This window comes from Chionomys nivalis, chromosome 18 (genome assembly GCF_950005125.1).
Source record: "Chionomys nivalis chromosome 18, mChiNiv1.1, whole genome shotgun sequence".
In the NCBI taxonomy this organism is placed as follows: domain Eukaryota; kingdom Metazoa; phylum Chordata; class Mammalia; order Rodentia; family Cricetidae; genus Chionomys; species Chionomys nivalis.
In genome coordinates this window covers 39959215-39980271 of record NC_080103.1, presented here as the reverse complement: position 1 = coordinate 39980271, position 21057 = coordinate 39959215, and the positions used below count along the sequence as shown (strand labels likewise).

The following is a 21057-nucleotide window of genomic DNA, read 5'->3' as shown; positions in this document are numbered from 1 at the left end:
AGCATTGCCAGTGAAGCCTGGCAACCCTGAATGTTCAAAGTGCTCTGAAGAGTTTGCTGCTGCTGCCTGGCGTGCGAGCATGAAACCCTAATGAATCTTGTGTCCACATATAATTTTTTCCCTAATCCTTTAAAGTCAGGTATTAGTTAAATTGAGTACAACATGAGGATAATAGCAAACACAGCATTTCTATAGAACTAGTGGCTGTATTTTAACACAGTACCTAGCAGTTATATTTCTAACACAGTTGATAGACTGTCTGTCTGGGCCTCGTGATGTGTTAATTTAAGAACGATTTCCTTAATCTCTTTCCACTTCCCCCCATCTTATTGTCTTCCTTCACTTTCCTTTCTTAGCCCTTTAAAACCTCCCTTTTAAGGGACAGAAGATGCCCAGCCACCAGCGAACTGCAAGCTCAGCTGTCTTCTGCCTCCCTGTATTTTTATTCTCTGGGTAGAAGGAAGGCCTTTGAGATTTCTTTGCTGTTGTTGTTTTTGTTGTTCAGGTATAGTGGTTTGCTCCTTTATTTATTTTTTCGTTTTCGTGGGGTTGGTGTTTTCCGTGAATACACATCTGGGGACCTCATGTGTGCCCAGTGCCCTCAGAAGACAGAAGTGGACATCAAGTTCACTGGGACCAGAGATTAAACATTACTGCATGATGAAAAAAAGAAATCAAGAAACAAACACAAAATACACAAACAGGAGGAGCACCCTCAAACTCTTTCTATACAGCCAGTTTCATGCTCAAACCAAACCAGATAAAAACATGGCAACCAAAGAAAGAATGCAGGGAAGCAAGAAAGCTAGCAAGTAATAAGGCGAGGTAGAAAGAAAGAGAAGAGGCCAATAGCCCTCGTGAACATGGATCAAAAAAATACTCAGTAAAGTATTTGCAAGCCTAGCACAGGCATACATCAAAAAGACTACCTGCCGTGACTGAGTTGGCTTTTTCCCAGAGACACAGGGGTAGTTCAACAATGCAAGTAATAATAATTATAACCGTCTTAGTCGGGGTTTCCATTGCTGTAATAGAACATCACTAGCAAAGCAACTTGGGGAGGAAAGGATTTATTTGACTTAGGCTTCCACATTACAGTTCATCATCAAAGGAAGTCAGGACAGGAACTCAAACAGGGCAGGAACCTGGAGGCAGGATCAGATGCAGAGGCCGTGGAGGAGTGCTGTGTACTGGCTTACTTCCCATGGCTTGCTCAGTCTGCATTTGTAGAGAACCCAGAACTACCAGCCCAGGGGTGGTAGATAGGCCTACCCACAACAATCACTAATTAGTTAATTAGTAAAATGCCCTACAGGTTTGTCTACAGCTCAACCTTATAGAAATGTTTTTTGAATTGAGTCTCTTTCCTCTCTGATGACTCTATTTGTTGTCAAGTTGACATAAAACTAGCCAGTGCAAGCCGGGCGGTAGTGGCGCACGCCTTTAATCCCAGCACTCGGGAGGCAGAGGCAGGCGGATCTCTGTGAGTTCGAGGCCAGCCTGGTCTACAAGAGCTAGTTCCAGGACAGGCACCAAAAACTACAGAGAAACCCTGTCTCGAAAATAAAAAAAAAAAAAAAAAACTAGGCAGCGCAGTAATGACCCACATAAACGGGCTGAAAGATACTGCCCTAGAGGGGTGTTTTGACATTTGCAAAGAGAAGTGTCAGTGAATTCATTCTGTCAAAAAAATTTTTTTTTGGTTAAAAATCAGGGAAATTGGAGTAGGTCCATGAATACATGGGATAAATACTTCATAAATACTATTTGGTTTTTTTAAAATAACCTTTCACAAGTATTATACACATTATAGGAGCGGCTGTAGTGTGGCTATGGAGATTAATGAAGGCACAGTTTGCAGCTGAGCATTCTGGAGGACAGACACCGCAACTCAGCAGTGTGTTGCCACCTGGCCTGGGGATATCCAGGAGACAGGGCTGCCACAACACAGCCATAGTCGTGACCCATGGGAAAGAGCTAGCCTTTACAAGAAATTATTCTGTTTACGAAAGAAACACCTGGTAAGAGGTATGGCTGAACATAAAAGTGAGGAAGAGAAGCATCCATCAAACTCCGAGAATGTTCTCTGGACTGGTCCCTATCCATCTTATACAGCACTTCCAGAATGAAATGCTAACCAAACTGATTGATCTTTCATGTTTGGTCCAAAGGAGAGAAGCTGGCCCTGGGCAAGCGGCCCATGTTGAGATCTGAAAACTGGTGAGAAGATGGGATTTGGGACTTCAGTGAATGATGAGCTCCATTCCCAAGGGAGGACTGAGAGAGTGACTGGTAGTTAGCTGTGGTCAAGAACCTTAGTGCCGCCCCATGGACTGCTCCAGTGGGCCTGGAGATGTTTCTTCTTCATTCTGTCCTTTACTGCCTTCTGTTCGCACTTTTGTGTGCCTCTGCTTTGGAGGCTGCCACCGAGCAAAATCTGCCAAAACTATTCTTGAGTTTGTCCAGCCTCTGGGGACGATGGACAGGCTCTGGTGAGGAGGAAAGGTCTGGAAGCTCTGGGAGCTACATGATAAGTCTTCAGTTCCAGACGTGGAGAGGAGCAGCTCACTTAGAAGTTCCTTGGCACCATGATGCCAGGTTAGGGAAGAAGGCTAAGGGGCAGCTTCTGTTTGGGGAGCCTGACGGCTGTCCACCAATGGAGAACCCTTCACAGACTCCTAGATTCAACCCATTATCGGTGTCACAATATCATGTGACGTTGTGGAGTCCTCTGCTCTTCCGGGTACCGTCTCAGCTGAGGCGACATGACCTCTTAAGGGGCAGGTCAAGCCCTGTGACCCCTGCTGGGGTTAGATGGCAGCAGTCCCTGGGCAGCATGCTCAAGTCCTTCTGCCAAGATTGAGGGCTTTGAACTAATAATCTCGAGTTTACTCAGTCACCGCGCCACAGGCAGGACACGGGCATTTGCCATCACAGTTCAGCCCACAGAAAGCAACCGTCGCTACCACGTTGTCCTACACAGCACCTGGCTTGGCTGGTTCCCTGGCGACTCGAGGCTGTTCTGTCTTGGTTACTGTTTTCCTCTTCTATCTACAATCTCATCCGTCCTTCGGGTTCCCTTGACATCCCTGGATGTGATTAGAAACCCTGCCCGTGTTCTGAATCACAGGGGTACAGTGAAGACATTATTGAAGAAATCATTGCACCGAACTCTGTATTCACCCTGGATGGTGACGATTTTGAGACAGGATAGATTTCTAAAGTTGTGTCAGGAATCTGAGAAGCAAGTTCTGATAAATCTGTGTGAGTCACATGTTGGCTTTTAATGCACTATATCCAAGGAATTATAAGTAACTGCAGAATTAAGTTATTAATTCTAAACATCTCTTTGTTAAAAAGAAATTTTGTTTAGACTCCAAAACCTCCCTATGTTTATAATTTCCCCATTTTCTTTCCCTCCTCTTTGCCTTTCCCCCTCCCTTCCTGTTTTTCCCTCCTCTTCCCCCTCCCCTCCCCCTTCCCTTCCCTTTCTTTCCCCTCCCTCCCCCTCCTGTATATCCTCGGTGCTCTCACCACTGAGTGCATTGTCTAATGATCTAAATCTTTTAGTTTTGTAGTCAGTTAGGATTTTAAAAAGAATTTTTCTAAATAATTTTGTCTAACTTCACTTTATGTTAGATTAATTTATTTTAAATAAAAAAGTCAATAACCTTTATTTACTATGATATAGGTGTCATTCAATTTTGTCATCATGATTTTTTAAAGATTCAGATAAGTACTGAATTATTCATACTTTATTAGGAATTCTATTACTGTGGGAGACCGTTTCAGATTTCTGAGCCTGCCAGTGGCTATGGAGAGGTGCCCATATTTTACAAAGGCAATTTGTCAAGACAGGAGGCCTGGAACATCAGACATAATAAGTTACTGATTTCCTTGAAAATCAACTCCAGAGAAAGGCTGGCAGGGACATGGTCTGGGGTCAGGAGGCCAGGAGAAAACCCTGTGTTATCCTGAGCTCAGTTTTGGCACGTGAGGTATGTTGCAATTCATGACTAAGAGTTAAAGCTCTAGCCCTGTAGCCATCTTCTTTAAAAGCAAGCACATAGAAGGTATAGTCAAAATATCCTAGTGATGTAATAGCTATCCTGTTTTTTCAAGGATGCTTTCTCAGGTAGGGAAGACTGAAGCCCCATTGGGCAGCATGAAACGCATACAATGAATAGCTTAAGAATGTTCATGGAGACACTGTGATGAGCTAACCTAAGTGACACACAGCCAGTGGGTCTGTCGATTAAAAATGATTGTGAGATTTGGCAAGATGGCACAGAAGTAAAGGCACTGGCTGCCTGACAGTGGCATTCTGATGACGTGAATTTGTAAAGAAGGAAGGAGGGGCCTGACTCAGTAGTTGCCCTCTGGTCCCCAGAGATGCCATATTGACACATGCGCCACACACACATGAAACGATGCTTCCCTCAGTGATTACAATATTTTACACTTAGGAAAAACATTCTACTTTGTTTTCATGGGCGATACCATGGAACATATTGAAATATCTTGATTCTTTTTTGAAATTTTTATTTAGTTCCTTTTATGTATATGAGTCTTTTGCCTGAACTTGTCTGTATCTAATAAGTATGCAGTGCCTATGGAGACCTTCAGAAGACGGCATCAGATCCCCCGGGAATGGAGTTACAGACAATGGTGACCCACCATGCCAATACTGGGAATCCAGCCCTGGTTTTCTGGAAGAGCAGTCAGTGCTCTTAATTTCTAAGCCATCTCTCCAGCTTTAAATGTCCAGTTTTTTTTAATTGTCCAAAAAAAAATAGCACTGAATAGAGTCAAGAAAATATGTCCTGGAATTTGGAAAACATTTACAAAAGTTAAAAAAATAATAATTTTGGTCCCTGGACGTGGGTCTCCAAAAGAGTACGAAAGATAAGAAGACAGCTCTGTAGATAAGAGTACCATACAAGCATGAGTTCCTACATTCAGATCCCCAGCATGTTGAAAGCTAGGCATGACCGTGTGTATGCCTGGAATTGACCAATAACTCCAGCAGAGGCAGTTAGGTCCTGGGAGCTTGCTGGCCCGACAGGTGGGTCAAAATGGTTAACTTTCATTTCAGTGAGAACCCTATCTTAAAGGAGTAAGGCCGAAATATGACCTGCACATGTACTCTCAAGATCGTGTGCATCTGTATACTTGTGTTCATGCACCACTCATGTTCATGTGACACACAGGCATGTGCACACAGTATACACATGTATGGATGCACATCTGCACAGACACACTCATGCTCATACATGTACACACCACAGAAATTAAGAGAATGGATAATACAAAGAAAAAAATTTAAAGACAGAAAACTGATCAATTTTACTGATGTTTATTTGTAATAGATTGTAAAACAGATTTAGATAAAAAACTAGTAATAGCTAATTTCTTATGGGTAAAGGTTATACTATGAATTATGGAATAGACTCACAATTCCAATAACAGGTGTATCATAGGTTCTGAATACATAACTGAATAAATAAATAAAATAATATTTCATGATTGCTTATTTTTCTTTTGATACAAATTCTCCTTTTATATGCCAAGATGACCTTGAACTCACAATCCTCCTGTATCAACATCAGCCTTCTGAGTATCAGGATTACAGAAAATACTACTACAGCCAATGAAAGAATTTTTTTTAAACTCAAAAACTTCTAGGTGAATAATTGTGAAATAAAGAAGACTCCAGGTGAGTTTAGTGACTGTCTCATCCTCTCCGCTGTTAAATGCCATGTGCACAGGACAGAAAGGGGGTACAGAGATTAGTATAGGAACATAGCAGAGCTGCGGTCAAAATGTCAGAAAAGCCATAGGTGAACTGAGAATGGAGAAAGAAAGGCAAAAGGTGGAACTACTGGCCTTTTCAGTAGGAAGAATAAGGAAGACTAGGGTAAGGAAGAGGAGGAAGAGACCTGGTTAGTCGTCTTCATCATCTCAGACCATGAAGCCCAATACGGACAAGTTCAACAGAACCGCCACATAGGCTGCCCATGCATGCCTCAGCATTGCCAGGGCATACATCTCATCCAGAACCTCAGGGTAAGGAAGGTGCTGGACCAAGAGCCCCTAGTCCATTCCCCTCCAGTGGAAGGCTTGTCTAGCAGCTTCTCACATACGAGAACTGTGGCGCACCACGCCCGTCTGCGCTACATGCGCCACAATACAGTTCGTGAGCCTGGCAAGGGGCTGGAGATTGAAACACACAAAAACACACAGAGACACAGATCATACCTGCTGCCAGAATTCCCCAAGAATGCTCCCTTTAATTGTGTCCAGGGGCAGATTATATAGTGATAGCCACGCCCAGCCAAACGCACCAGAAACCATTCCCGGGCCATCAGGAACTCCTGAGGGTCTCGTGCTCAGAGCAGCTTTAGGCACTCCGATCAGGGGGAAAGAAGTTGTTTACAAGAAATTCAGGATCTGGGGGTTCACTGTCCCCAACGGAGAACTATAAAACTCCCAAAGCTGGCCTACGAGCCTGAGATACCAGCTTGAACCTCATATTAAATAAAAAGTTCATTGAAGGTGAGGGGGCAGTCAGGCTTAGACTGTTTCAGCCCTCCTTAGTGCCCAAGCTAGACAGCGTGCCACAGATGGGCTGTGCCCGGGTCTGTGATTCGGGCAGCGGGCAAAGACCGCCAGAGCCATGCTCTACATCTCGTTCCTCTAGATCCTGAGGTGCCGTTCAGAAAACTCCTTGTTTAACTTCAGGAAAACACTGGGGGAGAAGGAGGGCCAGATTGTCTGTGGTCAAGTACAAAAGAGCAAACAAACAAGTAAAACCAGAACGGGGTAGGACTCATTGCCGTATTTGCTGTCTTCTGCATAGGGTACAACACTCATGACTTTACTCAGGAGAAAATCTGCCGTGTTCCTGCATTGACTTAGTGTAATACACTAGTTCAGTTAAGTCTTCACGGAAAAGCAATGTTCCTATTGCCGTTATTTTAACATTCTCTTTATTAAGTGTTACTTGTTCTGTTTTATCCAATTTCCCAAAAATTTAACATGACAGTAGTAAAGAGTTATATTCCTAAAATAATTTTATGGATGGTGCCGAGCTGCTTGTATTTTCTGGGGTGAGAAAAGGCCTAAAAAATCAAGAAAACAAGTCTGTGTGATAACACAGTCTGTATATTGTGATATCTTTAGAAATCCTTCCCGAACAATAGCAACAAACCCTATAAAATACGAATATCACATATGGCCTGTGTTTTGTGGAATTACTAGCAGAGAGAACACACCTGGACTTTAAATTGCTTTTAAAAGAAAGAAATACCGAATTTGACCTGAGTCCGGCTGCAGCGTGGAGCTTGTGGTGAGAAAGAGAAAGAGGTTCGGAGACTGCAAGGTGGAGGGGAGAGGAGCCAGCAGCAAAGGCCACGCACGGATGAAATCACACCTAGGAACTACAGTCAAACTACTGGACGAAGATCTGAGACTCGGAGCTTCATAGCGGGTCCTCGAGGAAGGGCTTGAAGCTAGAGAGGTCAGAGCTGACAGAGAGAGAGAGAGAGAGAGAGAGAGAGAGAGAGAGAGAGAGAGAGAGAGAGAGAGAGAGAGAGAGAGATTGAAGAGAGAGAGAGAGATTGAAGAGAGAGAGAGAGATTGAAGAGAGAGAGAGAGATTGGAGAGAGAGAGAGAGAGAGAGAGAGAGAGAGAGAGAGAGAGAGAGAGAGAGAGAGAACAAGAGAACGAACATAGAAAGGGGAGAATTCAAGTTAAATACTGACATGGGACACTCAAGAAATCTAACCATAGGTCCAGACTAAAAGAAGAGCATAAAAAGGTTATAAATCCTGGTGGGCATGAAAGGTAAATATTGGTGAAGGAGAGTAGAAAGATAACTGCTATCCAAGAAACTGTGTGAGTCAAAGGATATTATTCACAAATTATGGGCCAGAGGGAAAAATAGAATATTGGGGGAAAAGCTAAGTCACTTAAAAACAAGACCAAAATAGATATCTTTCTAGTACCCAGATGAAAACAAAAATCAAAATATTCAGCCGGGCGGTGGTGGCGCACGCCTTTAATCCCAGTACTCGGGAGGCAGAGGCATGCGGATCTCTATGAGTTTGAGACCAGCCTGGTCTACAAGAGCTAGTTCCAGGACAGGCTCCAAAACCACAGAGAAACCCTGTCTCGAAAAAACCAAAAAAAAAAATAAATAAATAAAAAAAAATAAAAATAAGAAAGCAAGGAAAACAGCAAATATAAAAATGAAAACTGTTCATCTTTGAGGACAAAGTATTTTCAGGCCCACTAGACATAAATATTAAATTAGTTATAAAGTTAAAATTTTTAGGCTTCTACCGGAAGCCTTTAAAATGACAGACAAGGGAATGGAGGGAAGGAAAACCAAGACAAGATTATCTTTATAAAGTTAGCAGGCAGAGGCTGGAGGCTCAGCACGTAAGAATGCTCACTTCTTTTGCAGAGAACTGGATTTCAGTTCCCAGCACCCACATCTGGCAGCTCAAAGCCATTTGAAATTTCAGTAGCAGGCAACCCAATACCCTCTTCTGGCCCTTGTGGGTACCTGCGCATGAACTCATGCAGGCAAACATATGTACACATTAAAGAAAAACCTTAAAGATAAATAAAATTGATAAATTAATTTGACAGAATGACAAGTCTCACTGAGCTATTTTCATATACACACATGACCTACTGTACTCAGATCCGTGAGATTTCACACAAGCTATTTTGCTCACACCCGTCTCTACTGTTCTTCCCTTTTTAGCTTCTCCCAGCTCCTGTCACCTCCCAGTTGTGCTGCCCATGGGTTTCATCCTGAGCCCTGACTGACCTGCTCTCCCTCCCCTAGAAGTCATCAATGGACCATAGCTTCTCAATGACAGGTGGGGACCCACGAACCCTTTCCCCATCTGTGCTAAAATCTTGATTGGCTTGATCTCATGTGGGTCGCGTTCAGGCAGCCATAGCCGCTCTGAGTCCATGAGTGAATGGTGTCACCTAGAAACCTCTGTTTCAGTCCAGTCCTCCCTGACCTCTGACTCTTAGAACTTGCCCATCCCTTCTTGTGTGATGGTCCCCAAGCCTTGCGGAGAGGGGGTGATACAGATGTCCCATTTGTGGGTGAACACTGTGCTGATATTCAGCACTTTGATCAGTTTTGCTTTTCTGCGACTTCTGTGGCACAAAGACACTCTCCGATGAGGTCAGAGAGCTCCACTAACCTACGGGTAGAGAAATATGGATTTTATACTCTGTCCAGTTAGCAAAATCATAGCAAGTTCACCCCTGGGCCTGTGAGCTGCCCGGCTGTGCATTCTTCAAGCTGAGATTTTCTAGAAAGCTAAACTTTCCTTTACAATGCCACAGAGAACAGAGATGATTTTCCTCTTTAACTGAGAGGTTAAAACAGCTTTGTATTTTACACATGGTTTTACGGGCAAGGCATTTGGAAGAAGCTCATTTGGACTGTTCATATACCCGCACAATCTGCATGGCAATCAACACGAGTGGCTAGGGCAGGACACACTTTCAGGATGACCTCTTCCCTCACGTGTCTGGTGTCCTTGTGGGCACAGACAGAGGCTGGATTGAGCTGGAACACTCTCCTCTGGGTTACTGCAGAGCTTCTCCATAGCCTTGCTAGCTGCATTGGCGAACACCCACATGAAAATACAAGGCAAAGTCATCACTAGTTTCATAGGGGGGAACTTCACCATTGAAAGGCAAGGGAAGGGATCATCTCTACCAGATAGTAAAGCCTGGTTTTACGATGCAAGATTTTTATCTTGAGCACGTAGACAAATATAAAAATAGGGTACCAGGAAAGACGACTAGAAATAGCCTCACTAACATTTAGAGCATGGTACATTTGTGGAGATTTAGTATGTGATAAGGACAGCATCTGAACTCACTGGAGACAGGGACCAGCTTTGGTTAAATGGTGGTGACATCATCATTTATCAGTCATTTGAAACAGGTAGCATTAGATCAAGTTCTCACACTGAAAGAATAAAATGAGTATGTGTCAGAGTTCTAACTATAAGACCGAAACTTCGCATGTAATAGATGCCAAGGGTATAACTTCCTTTAGAAGGGGACTTTATGGTTATGGTTCAAAATGTAAATGCAACAAAATTATTGATGTGTTTGTACATAAAAGTGAAGCAACTTTTGCATAGCAAAAATATAAAGATTGAGTTTGAAGAAAATATTTCAAAATTGTTACAAACTACCTAGATATGTGTATATATATTACTCAATATATATATATATATAAATCTTTAAAATAAAGGAGAAATATACTTCTCTTGTTAAGATGTGAGAAAACAGTGTCTAAACACATGAACATATTTTGAGTTTAATTTATAGGGAGAGAAATGCACTGTATTGAGGAAAAGAATCTGGAATATTTCTCTTCTGTATGCTTGGCAAAGCTTCACAATCTTTCCCCTTTCTTGTATTGTTGGGAAATAGATACATTCCCTTATCCACTGCTGGGAAGAATGCAGAGTGCAGCCTATGGTAGAGAACCTGACAGTGTCTAAAAGATTTCATATGCAGGTAGCAATCACATTTCTAGGAATTTATTCTAAACACATTCCTTGGAAAAAATAAGACGCCCAGAATTAATTCTTTTCAGTATTATCTGTCATTGTAAAAAATAATGTTATCTAAATTTCCAGTATTGAAAATTAGTTTTAAAAAACCAAGTGGAACATTAACACAATGGAAGCCTCTGCTACTCTAAAGCTGAAAGAAGGAGCCCATGAACTGATACGCCGAGACCTGCAGGCTGCATTGCTAAATGAAAAGAAACTGCAAAGGTAAGGAAGTTCCTATCCCCGCTGCAGTGATCTATAAGGGTACAGCGTCTCATAGAGACAGGGAAATGAACACAACCGCGTGAATCTCCATGCCCTTGTAAAAAGGAACCTTGGAAGGTTAAACAGAAAGCAGAAAAACAGGTTAGGGACAAGGAACACCGTGTCTAGAGACAGGTGAGTTGGGTAGAGAGTGTGATCTGGGAGGAAGGAGCAGGGGAAGGCAACTGTGTCAGGAGTGTCTGTCAGTCAGTCAGTATCATGTTTCCCCTCTGGAAGCAGATTAAGGCTGTACACATTCAAAGCCTGGAACCAAGTCCTATGGTATGGCCAAATAAAAATTAATACTAAACATAAACAGAAACAGATGAACCTCAACTGTATTTCCAAGTAAGGAAGAAAAAGATACAGGTAATTTCACTGTTTTGATTTCAGTGTTTTGAGACAGGGTCTCATAATGCAGTCTAGGCTGGCCTGAAACTGATGTTTCTCCTTGCATTGCCTTGCCTTTCCTAGTACTGGAATTTGGGCTTGGGGTGTGTGGGTGCGCGTGTGCGTGCGCATGCACGTGAGTATGTGTGTGCATGTGCACATGTGTATGTTTGCATGTATGTGGATGCACATGCACAAGGCTGTGGGGTTGGCCGAGATTGACATTGTAAGTCTTCCTTGGTAGGCTTCCATTTGTGCACCGAGGCTGAACCCAAAGGTTGCCAGTTCTACCTGCATAGCTGTCCAGCTTGCCCTACGGGTATCCAATCTCTCTCTCATGGATATTGAAGCTCCAGGTGGGCCACCATCCTCTCCTTCCCTTTTCCATAGCTGCTGGGGACCTGAACTCCAGTTCTCACCCTTGTGCAGCAAGTGGTTTATCCACTAAGTTATCTCCCCAGCTCCGTTTTTGTTTTTAAATTATCATTTTTATTTTGAGCTTATTGAGATTTCACATTAAGTTGTGGTTAAGAAGGGGTTAGGATGGCTTCTTACAGCCTGACAGAGGTAAAAACCTTAGCGTCTTCCTTGAATTTTGCAGATGTAGGCCTGTTGGAGCCCACTTGTCCCCGTGGTGTCTGACTGGAATAGAATAGTTATTGTCGAAATGCTTCCCTCCTTCCTTGCTGGGCTAGAGAGCACGATGGCTGTCATTGTCATCTGTTGGGTCGCCACGGCTAGATTGGCCAGTTGAGTTTAATGCTGGAACATCTAAGGCACAGAACCCAAAAGCAGTAACAACAAATGATGAATGGAAATTCAGGACTGAACTCTTCTTAGGTCTTGAGATCCCTGCCTTCTCTTTTGCAAAATCTGTGTTTATTGTATGTTTTCAGGCCAGTGCTTTTAATTAAGCTAAAATTGTTACAGGACGTTTCTATCACCTGTGTGCCTGAGATACTGGAGGTTTGGTTAGAAAGTGGAGAATGAGTATGTCTGCTCTGTGTCTCCAAGTTACTCAAAGAGGTTGAGTGTAGCTTCAAAAAAGGAAAGACAAAACCCCACTATCCATCCCCATCCTGATTTGAGGAAACCAAGAGAACGCGACTTGAGCATCTTTGGTAGGTTTGTTTTGTGGAGTATTGCCGGTTCCATGATTCTGAAATTGTTTCCTCTGTGTCTTAGGGTAAAACAAATGAGTACGTGAGTTGACATCTTGGAACCAGGTTTTCCTGGGATAGAGGAATATACAGAAGTGAGACAGAAAAGGACAAGGAAAAAGACTTGTGGAATTGTATTGGGGCTTAGAATCTGGGTATCACGTATGTATGTGTGTATGTAAGCATGTTCAACACATGCTGCTAGAAACACAAGAGCCTCTGTGACCTGAACTGACCAGGTTTGGAGGCTTCTTAAAGGCAGACCAATGCTGCTGAAGCAGTCAGTGGTGAGAAGGTGCAAGTTGCACATTGATACCGATGTGATTAAAGTGTCCTTTTGGGGAGGGGACGCTGCACATGTACTATTAGAACATGACTGTGTGGAACTGGCATTTTCGGTATTCGCTTAAACATGGCCTGTGCCGTTCAAACGGCAGCTGTCTCTCCTTCCTCGGTCCTGATGGAGTGGGTTCCTTAGCTCTGGAAAACACAAATAGAACATTCAGGGAATGCCCTTTCCTGCAGGCTCCCTTCAACCCCCCTCCCACACTCCCTTCCGATCTCCACGTCCCTTTACACTCAACGGACGCCTACCTCCACCCCCAGCAATTTGCACATTTGCAAAATTGGACACCCAGGATTTTTACTTTCAAAGTGCTGCTTCGTGGGCGTGTCCCAGCCCCTTGGCTGCTTTAAACATGGATCATTTTTTTTATGAGCAAATAGTATTCTGTTGTTTGCGTACCACCTTTTCTTACTTGTTCTTCAGCCAATAGATCGTTTCTACTTCCTAGTTATTATGAATAATGCTGTAATCAGTATAGGAGTGCAGATGTTTCTCGACACTTCACTTTCTTTGTTATATACTCAGTAGTGGAATTTTCACTTCATGAAGTAGTTCAGCTATGAATTTTTTCCAGGAACCTCCCTTCTGTTTCCATAATAACAAGTATACATATTCCTATTAACAGTGTACAAGGATTCCCTTTCTCCCACATCCTCATCATTTTCAGATTTTCAGATAATAACTGTCCTCACTAGGTGTGGGGAGGCTTCCTTGTGGCTTTGCTTTCCATTTCCCTGGTGATTGGTGATATGGAATATTTCACTGTGTTGGCTGTTTGTGTGCCTGATGTGGGATTCCCTCTGTATGCTGTGAATACCATTGACTCATAAAGAAACTGTCTTGGGTCTGCGCAGAGCAGAATAGAGGTAAGGCCGGGGGAGGCGGGGGAATGGGACAGGGACGACACACCATGACGAAGGACACTAAAAGACACTGCCAGCTGGAACCTTGCTGGTAGGCCATGAAATAATAGAAATGGGTTAATTTAGTATGTAAGAGCTTGCCAGAAATACGCTTAAGTGATTGGCCAAGCAGTGATTTAATTAATACAGTTTCTTTGTGGTTATTTCGGGAGTCTGGGCAGCCAGAACACAAACAAGCATCCTCCCACAACATACGCCTTCTTTTGAGAGGTGTCCATTTAGATCTAATGCCCATTCTGGGAGCTTTGTTATGTCCCAGAGTTCCTTATATACCAACCCTGGTCTGATGTACAGTTGCAAAGGTGCCTCCCGCTCCACTTTTCTCAGTGCCATGTGGACATTCCCTGGGCTACGCAGCAGTCTTTCCTGACGTGTGCTCCCATCTGTCTGGATTTGCTTTGGCTTCCTGTCCCTTTGAGGCCATGGTGTAAAATATTCCGGCCCATTCCAGTGTCCTGAGGCATTTACCGTACATTTTCTCAGAGTAGTTTCTTAGATTCGAGTCTTGCATTTGAGTCTTTTGAGTTGATTTCTGTAACGTGTGCAGGATAAGGGTCTAGGTTTATTCTTCTGCACGTAGATATCTAGTTCCTGGAACACGTGCGGACAACCTTTCCCCAATGTGTTATTATTGCCATATTTATGAGAGACTCACTTGGCTGTAGATGTGTAGGCTTCCTCCCAGGCTCCTGCTGTCCTGTTCCATCAGCCTATGTACCTGCTTAGTGTCAACACCCTGCTGGCTATTTGTCATAAACATGTTCTCCTTCTGGTCTAGCATGTACTTGATTATATTCATGTGCCCAACCATCCCCTTTCTTCCCCTTTGCCTTCCCCATTCTCCTTGCTTTCCCCAGAAACTCTTGCTTCTGCTCTTACATACATGTGTATGATGTATAGATATAGATGGCATAGACATAGATCAGATAAAGTTAGGATTGCATGTGAAAGAAAATATGTTTGTCATTCTGAGTCTGGGTTATCTCTATGATTATCTTTAGTTGTATCTACTTTCCTGAAAATGACAATTTAATTCTTATATATGGCCGACTAAAGCTTGATTTGCATACAGACAATATTTTTCCACTTATCCTCTGATGGGCAGACAGGCTGAGTCCCATATGTTGACTATTGTAAAAAAAATGTCGTAATAAAACATGGATATACGGACAGGTATCTCTGTAGCATGCAGAATTAAATTCCTTTGGAATATTCCTAGAAGTGATAATTGTGGGTTGTGTGGTAGTTCTATTTTTAGTTTCTTTGAATTTCCTTATTGATTTTCATTGTGGCTTGACTAATGCAAATTTTCATCCTAAGTGTATAAAGATGCCCTCTTCCTGCATCCTGCTTTTCCTCCCTCTCTCTGTCTCTCACTCTCTTGGTGCATGTGTTTGTTCATGTGTTTGCAGGTACATGTGTGTACATGTGTATGGAGGTCACACAACAATCTCTTCCCTTCTTCCCCTCGGGTTTTTCCACCTTTTTATTTATTGCCTTACTTATTTTGAAAGAGTCTCTCACTGTCATGGAATTCACTAAGTAGGCTATCTTGGCTGCTAGAATGGCTCACCAATAAACTATCTGCCCCTAGCTAGTAGTGGGTTACAAGTCCCCACTACCTCACCTGACATTTTGTTGTGGCTGCTGCTGTTTCCATTGATTCTAGTAAAATAGTGAACTAGAGGCCTCCTGCTTACAAGGAAAGGGATTTACCCACTAAGTTACTGTCCTAGTCTTGTGATTTGTTTTCTTGATGACAACTGTTTTAATTGGAGTGAGATGGAATCTCAGTATAATTTAGATTTTTTACTTCAATGGTGGCTTAGAATATGGAACATTTTTTTCATGTTAATTAGCCATTTGTAGCTTATCTTTTGAGAATTCTTTGCCCTTTTGTCTATGTATGTAGAAATTCATCCACTGTGTGCCCTAAAGTATGGTCTATTTTGGAGGACTTTCCACGGTTACTGAATAGAGTGTATATTCTGCAAGTGCTGCATGCAGGTTGTTGCATCTGTTGTTGTCTGTTAAGTCCCTGTGGTCCACAATATTATTTAACTCAGAAGCTCCATTGTTGGTTCATCATCTGGATCTCCTATCTTTTGATGAGAGCTGGGATTATATTGAGATCAGTCTGTGACTTTATATCTAGCAATGCTTGGGTTTGCCGATGTCAGAGCACGTACACTTCAAGTTGTTTTAGATCTTGATAGGCTGTTTCCTTAATCAACACGACATGGCTTTTATCGCTCCTGAATACTTTAGCAGATAGTCAAAGCTTCATCTTTTTGCTTTTGAGCTCCATTTGTTTGGATTGGTGTTTTTTTTTCTTTGCTTTTGCCTTATGGCTTTGTTTGTTTGTTTGTTTGTTTTTGTGTGTGTGTGTGTTTGTATTTTAAAGAACTTCCAAAGGCTTTGTCTTTGCCAGTGTAATGTATTTCTTGTAGGCAGCAAATAGGTAAGTCTGTTTTTAAATCCAATCTGTTAGTCTAGATCTGTGGTTAGCGGATTGAGGACATTAACATTTAGAGTTGTTGTTGAGGGTTATATATTAATTCCTGCCATTTGTGGGTTTTGTAGGGTTCAGTACTTTCATAACGCTCATCTGCTCTTACTCTTCCGTCGTTTTTTCCTTTCTGGTTATAGTGATGGTTTTGGTGATTGTGGATTCTTTTAGTTTGTGTTTATTTTGCATTTTTTTCCTTTTTCCTTCAATTATGAACTATAGGTGTGCTGGCTATCTAATCCAGGTTGGTAGATATTGTCATCCAGAGCCTGATACATCACTCCATGCACTCCTAACGTGCAGATTTTGTTGGGAAATCTGCTGTTTTGCTGGTGGGTTTGCCTCTATGATGAGTCGATGTTTCTCGCCTGCAGCTTCCAACTTTCTTTTTCTGTGTACTTAATGTTTTACCTAGAAGGTGACACGGGGTGATTCTTTTCTGGTTTGGTCTGTTTGGAATTCTGCTTGCCTCCTGTATGTGGATGACCGTATCTTTCTTTAGGCTTTGACACTTTTCTGCGATAAACTTACTTTCTTACCTTTACCTTGTATTTTACCTCTTAATGCCAGGATCTTGAGCTTCATGTTTTAATGATGTCCCATCTTACATGCCTCATTTGTACTTTATTATTATTTTGTCTAATTGCCAGAATGTCCTAACTTATCCACCTCATTCTCTTTCAAACTGTAATATTCTGCGTTTCATTTAATCCCTTCTACTTTTTTTGTTTTAGGTTTTTTTTTTTTTTTTTTTGAGATATGGTTTCTCTGTGTAGCTTTGAAGCCTGTCCTGGAACTTGCTCTGTGGACCAGGCTGGCCATGAACTCAGAGATCCTGCCTCTGCTTCCTGAGCACTGGGATTAAAGATGTGCACCACCACCACTCAACCCATTTAATCCATTCTGTTGCTGAGTAATTGCACTGATTTTTTAAAAATTTCCCTTAGCGAGCCTTTAATTTTCAAGTTTTCAATTAGATTTTTTCCCGAATTTCTACCTCTCTGAGGACTTTATCCCTCAGATCTTATAATTTCTTCCTTATTTGCATCGCCTGCTTTTTGAATTTTTGAATTCCTTCTGGAGTTTACTCATATAATTTCTGATTTTGCTGAACATTCTTAGAATCATTCTTTAAGGTCCTTGTCTGGGATCTCCTCTACCCCCTGTCATTGGAACCCGTCCTGAGGAACTGGCAATGGCAGAAGGAGTTCCACTGCCTTGACTGTCCATGTTTGTTGTGTTCTGCACTGGAACACATGCATCTGGGATCATGTTTATGACTGACATCTTACATTTGAAACATTGGCAGTGTTCAAGCAGGACTAAGTTGCAGTAGAGCTCAGGTGTAGTTTCTCCCCCACTGGACCGGGTGTGACTCCAAGCACAGGGCATGAGCCCCAGCATCATTCTGAGAATGGAATACGTGCTGCAGAAGGAACTGCACAGATGGCTAAGCCTGCTATGAAAACATGGGACCAGGAAACTACAAGCAATTGCTACTTCAACTCTAGTAACTATGGGGCGTAGAGAAACAAGGGCAGCACTGCACATCCCAGGGTAGAGTTACTAAGAAAGACGTGAGAAGCAGAGCAAAGCTCAGTGTTAGAGCTATGGGGAGAAAATAGAAGAGGGAGCATTAACAGAAGGGGCAATGATAAGAGAGGCAGTGTTCGTGGAAGACAGAGTGAGAAGAGAGGAAACAAATGCAACTAGGCAGCCTCAGACACTCCCAGGACTTGAGAAGCTGAGACAAGGGAGCCTCCCGGCTCCAGGTCAACCTGTGTCCTATGGTAGAACCTGCCTTCGAGAGAGAGGGAGAGAATGACCAGACAGAGTTGGTCCACAAAATTAGATCCTGAACAGGAGAAATTTAACTGTGATGTGTACTATACAAAATACTTGATGAGTTTCTAATTTAACTCTTTTGTTTGTGTGTTTGTTTGAGACAGGGTTTCTCTGTGTAGCTTTAGAGTCTGTTCTGCAACTTGCTTTGTAGACCACCAGGTGGCCTCCCACTCATAAGAAATCTGCCTGCATGCTGGGCGGTGGTGGTGCACGCCTTTAATCCCAGCACTCGGGAGGCAGAGGCAGGCGGATCTCTGTGAGTTCGAGGCCAGCCTGGTCTACAAGAGCTAGTTCCAGGACAGGCACCAAAGCTACAGAGAAACCCTGTCTCGAAAAACCAAAAAAAAAAAAAAAAAAGAAAAAAAAGAAATCTGCCTGCCTCTGCCTCCTGAGTACTGGGATTAAAGGCATGCGCTACCACTGCCCGGTCTGATTTAACTCTTTGACAATGTGTTCAGATGGTCTCTGAGGTTAGATTTCTGGGAGAAGCATCAAGACAATTGCCTTCCCATCCAAACTGCTCTTCCCTGGAATATTAGACTCGTTCTGTCTTGAGTGTTTCCTGCCTGCCCCTGGAAGCCCTGGGTAGTATCTCCATAGTCTTCTAGTCAGTGACTGGCCAGATAGTCCTTTTCAAGTTTCAACTTAAATTTGTGTTTTCTTTGCTGAGACTGAACATCTGTTTAAACCATTTGCTCTTTGTTGTTGTTGTTTTGTCTTGTTTTTATTTTTGTCGATAGCTTGCTCTAGAATTCCACATTTTCTGATTGGGTTGAAGACCTTTGCCTCTGTAAGTTGCAAGAACATTTAACTATTACGAGTATCAGTGACTCACCGTGAGAGAGAGCGAGAAAGAGAGAGAGAGAGAGAGAGAGAGAGAGAGAGCTTCTTGTCCTGTTTCATCTTCTAATATCATCTCTAGTGTTTTACATCCTTGGTCAAGAGAGTTCTCTCTAATAGTTTCAGTCTTCCTTATGCCTGGCAAGGCCTCCTCTTCCCACAATGTGGATACATTCTAGAGTCTTTATGCTTTCTATAGTTGGATTTTACTTTGAAATTAAAAGTCTATATTCATTTATTTATATGTGATGTGAAATAGAGGGTAGACGCAATGTCAAATGTGAGTGAAATAAAAGTGACCTCAGTGTTTTTAATTTAAATTTGTCAGGTTTGTCAGAACTCCATGACAAATCAGGCTGCTTACATTGGGAATGTCAGACACTGACGATTAAAAGGACGGGGAGTGGGAAAGCACATCTGTCTGAAAGTACACCTGTCTGACATCTCCACTGTCTCTGAAGTGAACTAATGACAGGAGTTGATTCTTTGTGAGTTGGGGCCCACACCGTGGGGAGGTCCGGAGTTCACCCAGCTGACTGTGACATCCAGAAACAAATGGTAATCTGGGAGCGATTCTGCCCATCTAAAGGGTGATGGAGAGTGGAAGCAGAAGCTTCTTCCTTGAGGTCTCACACCTGACTGCCACACTGGACCTTTTAAAGATGCCAATCTGGTCACCAGACTTCATCAGACTTGCACTGGCTGTATGAGATTACACAGCGCTTGGCTGATGCTGAGAGCCACCGTCCTGTGTGTGTGCTTCCTAATCAAGCCTATCCCATGCTGCCCACTTCAAATTTAAAGACGATTCAAGCAACATTTCCTTAAACTTTGCCTCTAAAGCTCTTATTCCTGCATCATCACCACTCTTCCTATAAGAGGAAAAGACTAGAACCTTGGTCTCGGGTTGAGAACACCTGTGCACCTCTCTAGACATATTTGAATCTACACAGTAGATTTAAGAGAATTGAAAACAGATGTGTCTAATAAATTTCAAAGTGATTTCTTCTGTGAATGAGCTAGAACTAACCCTTGAACCTATGGTTTCTTTGCATCTCTCAAGACGGAGAATTGATGTAGCGGCTTTGGAAAAGCAAGTTTTAGCACACACGTGATCACTCAGGTGTTTTTCTGTTTCACAGGGCCACAAAACGACACACCAGTTGTGGACACTAGTGCCTCTGGGGATGCTTCGACTTGCCAGCTTCATGTAGGTGAATTACTTGGTGCGGAGTCAAACCAGGACAAGGTTTGCTTGGAAGTCATGGGATCAAGGGTGCAATAGAATTTTCCTCAGCTCCGTGAGCTTAAACTCAATGCAGGTGACCCAAGGGGACCTCAGGGGGGACACATTCCCCTGAACATCACCTGGACATTCTTGGCACCAGAGAGTCAGTGTGACTGGGAAAATAGCTGCCAGTGCTAGTCTTTTTGCCCCCAGAAAAGTCACCCTTTGCAGGAATGCAATTAAACGGGTGTTTGGGACTAGAAATAGAAGAGCACACGTAGACGAATGTGCTAAGAACACTCTTTGTACATTTCGGAAAACATAGCTGTTTACAGCCAAGCAGCTGAGAGGCCCATTGCTGGTTTTCTGTCCTCTCTAACCGGTGTTTCCAGGTGAGTGTTAACACAGGGGGTGTTAAGTACAGACTGCCGCAAGCTATGTTGCATTGGTATGCTGGAGAAAACGGGAACAAGGCGCCACCAGCTCAAGCTCTCGGTTAAAATGGATCCATTCTAGCACAGGTCAGTTTGCTCGGTTAGTGAGTCCAGTTGCCAGGTTCACTCCCATGACCTTAGCCAAAGTTCTCTAAGGCTGTGCCCAGCTGGCCTCTTCCTTGCCCTTGCCATCCAAGAACAGCATGGACAGCTGTGATCAAAAAACAGGGCGTGTCCCTAGCTGCGGGGCTCGGATGCCACAGTTCAGAGTCCTCTCATCCTGGCATTTGGCTTTGCTCCCTGGGCAGCTGAGAGGTTGCATGAGGTGGATAGGGATTCTCGCTTCCCTTCTCAAGCAGTTTTTAACTCCTTCTATGGTAGAAATGGCACATTTTCCTTGGGGATTCTTCAGACATTCCCAAACTGTCAGCCGGGTCTTCCTGTGGACTGATGCTGTATTTGGGGATGATCTCCACAAGGAAATGACATTTATATAACCGTCAACCTCATG

General features: G+C 43.0%; 1 protein-coding gene across 1 annotated transcript in view; it reads left to right on the top strand.

Moving 5' to 3' along the window:
- The first annotated feature begins 10734 nt into the window (after positions 1 to 10734).
- Egf (epidermal growth factor) overlaps positions 10735 to 21057 on the top strand; it is a 93049-nt gene continuing 82726 nt past the window's right edge. The window contains exon 1 of the mRNA XM_057793000.1: positions 10735 to 10832. Coding sequence (XP_057648983.1) covers positions 10735 to 10832 — 98 coding nt within the window. The remainder of the gene's footprint in view (positions 10833 to 21057) is intronic.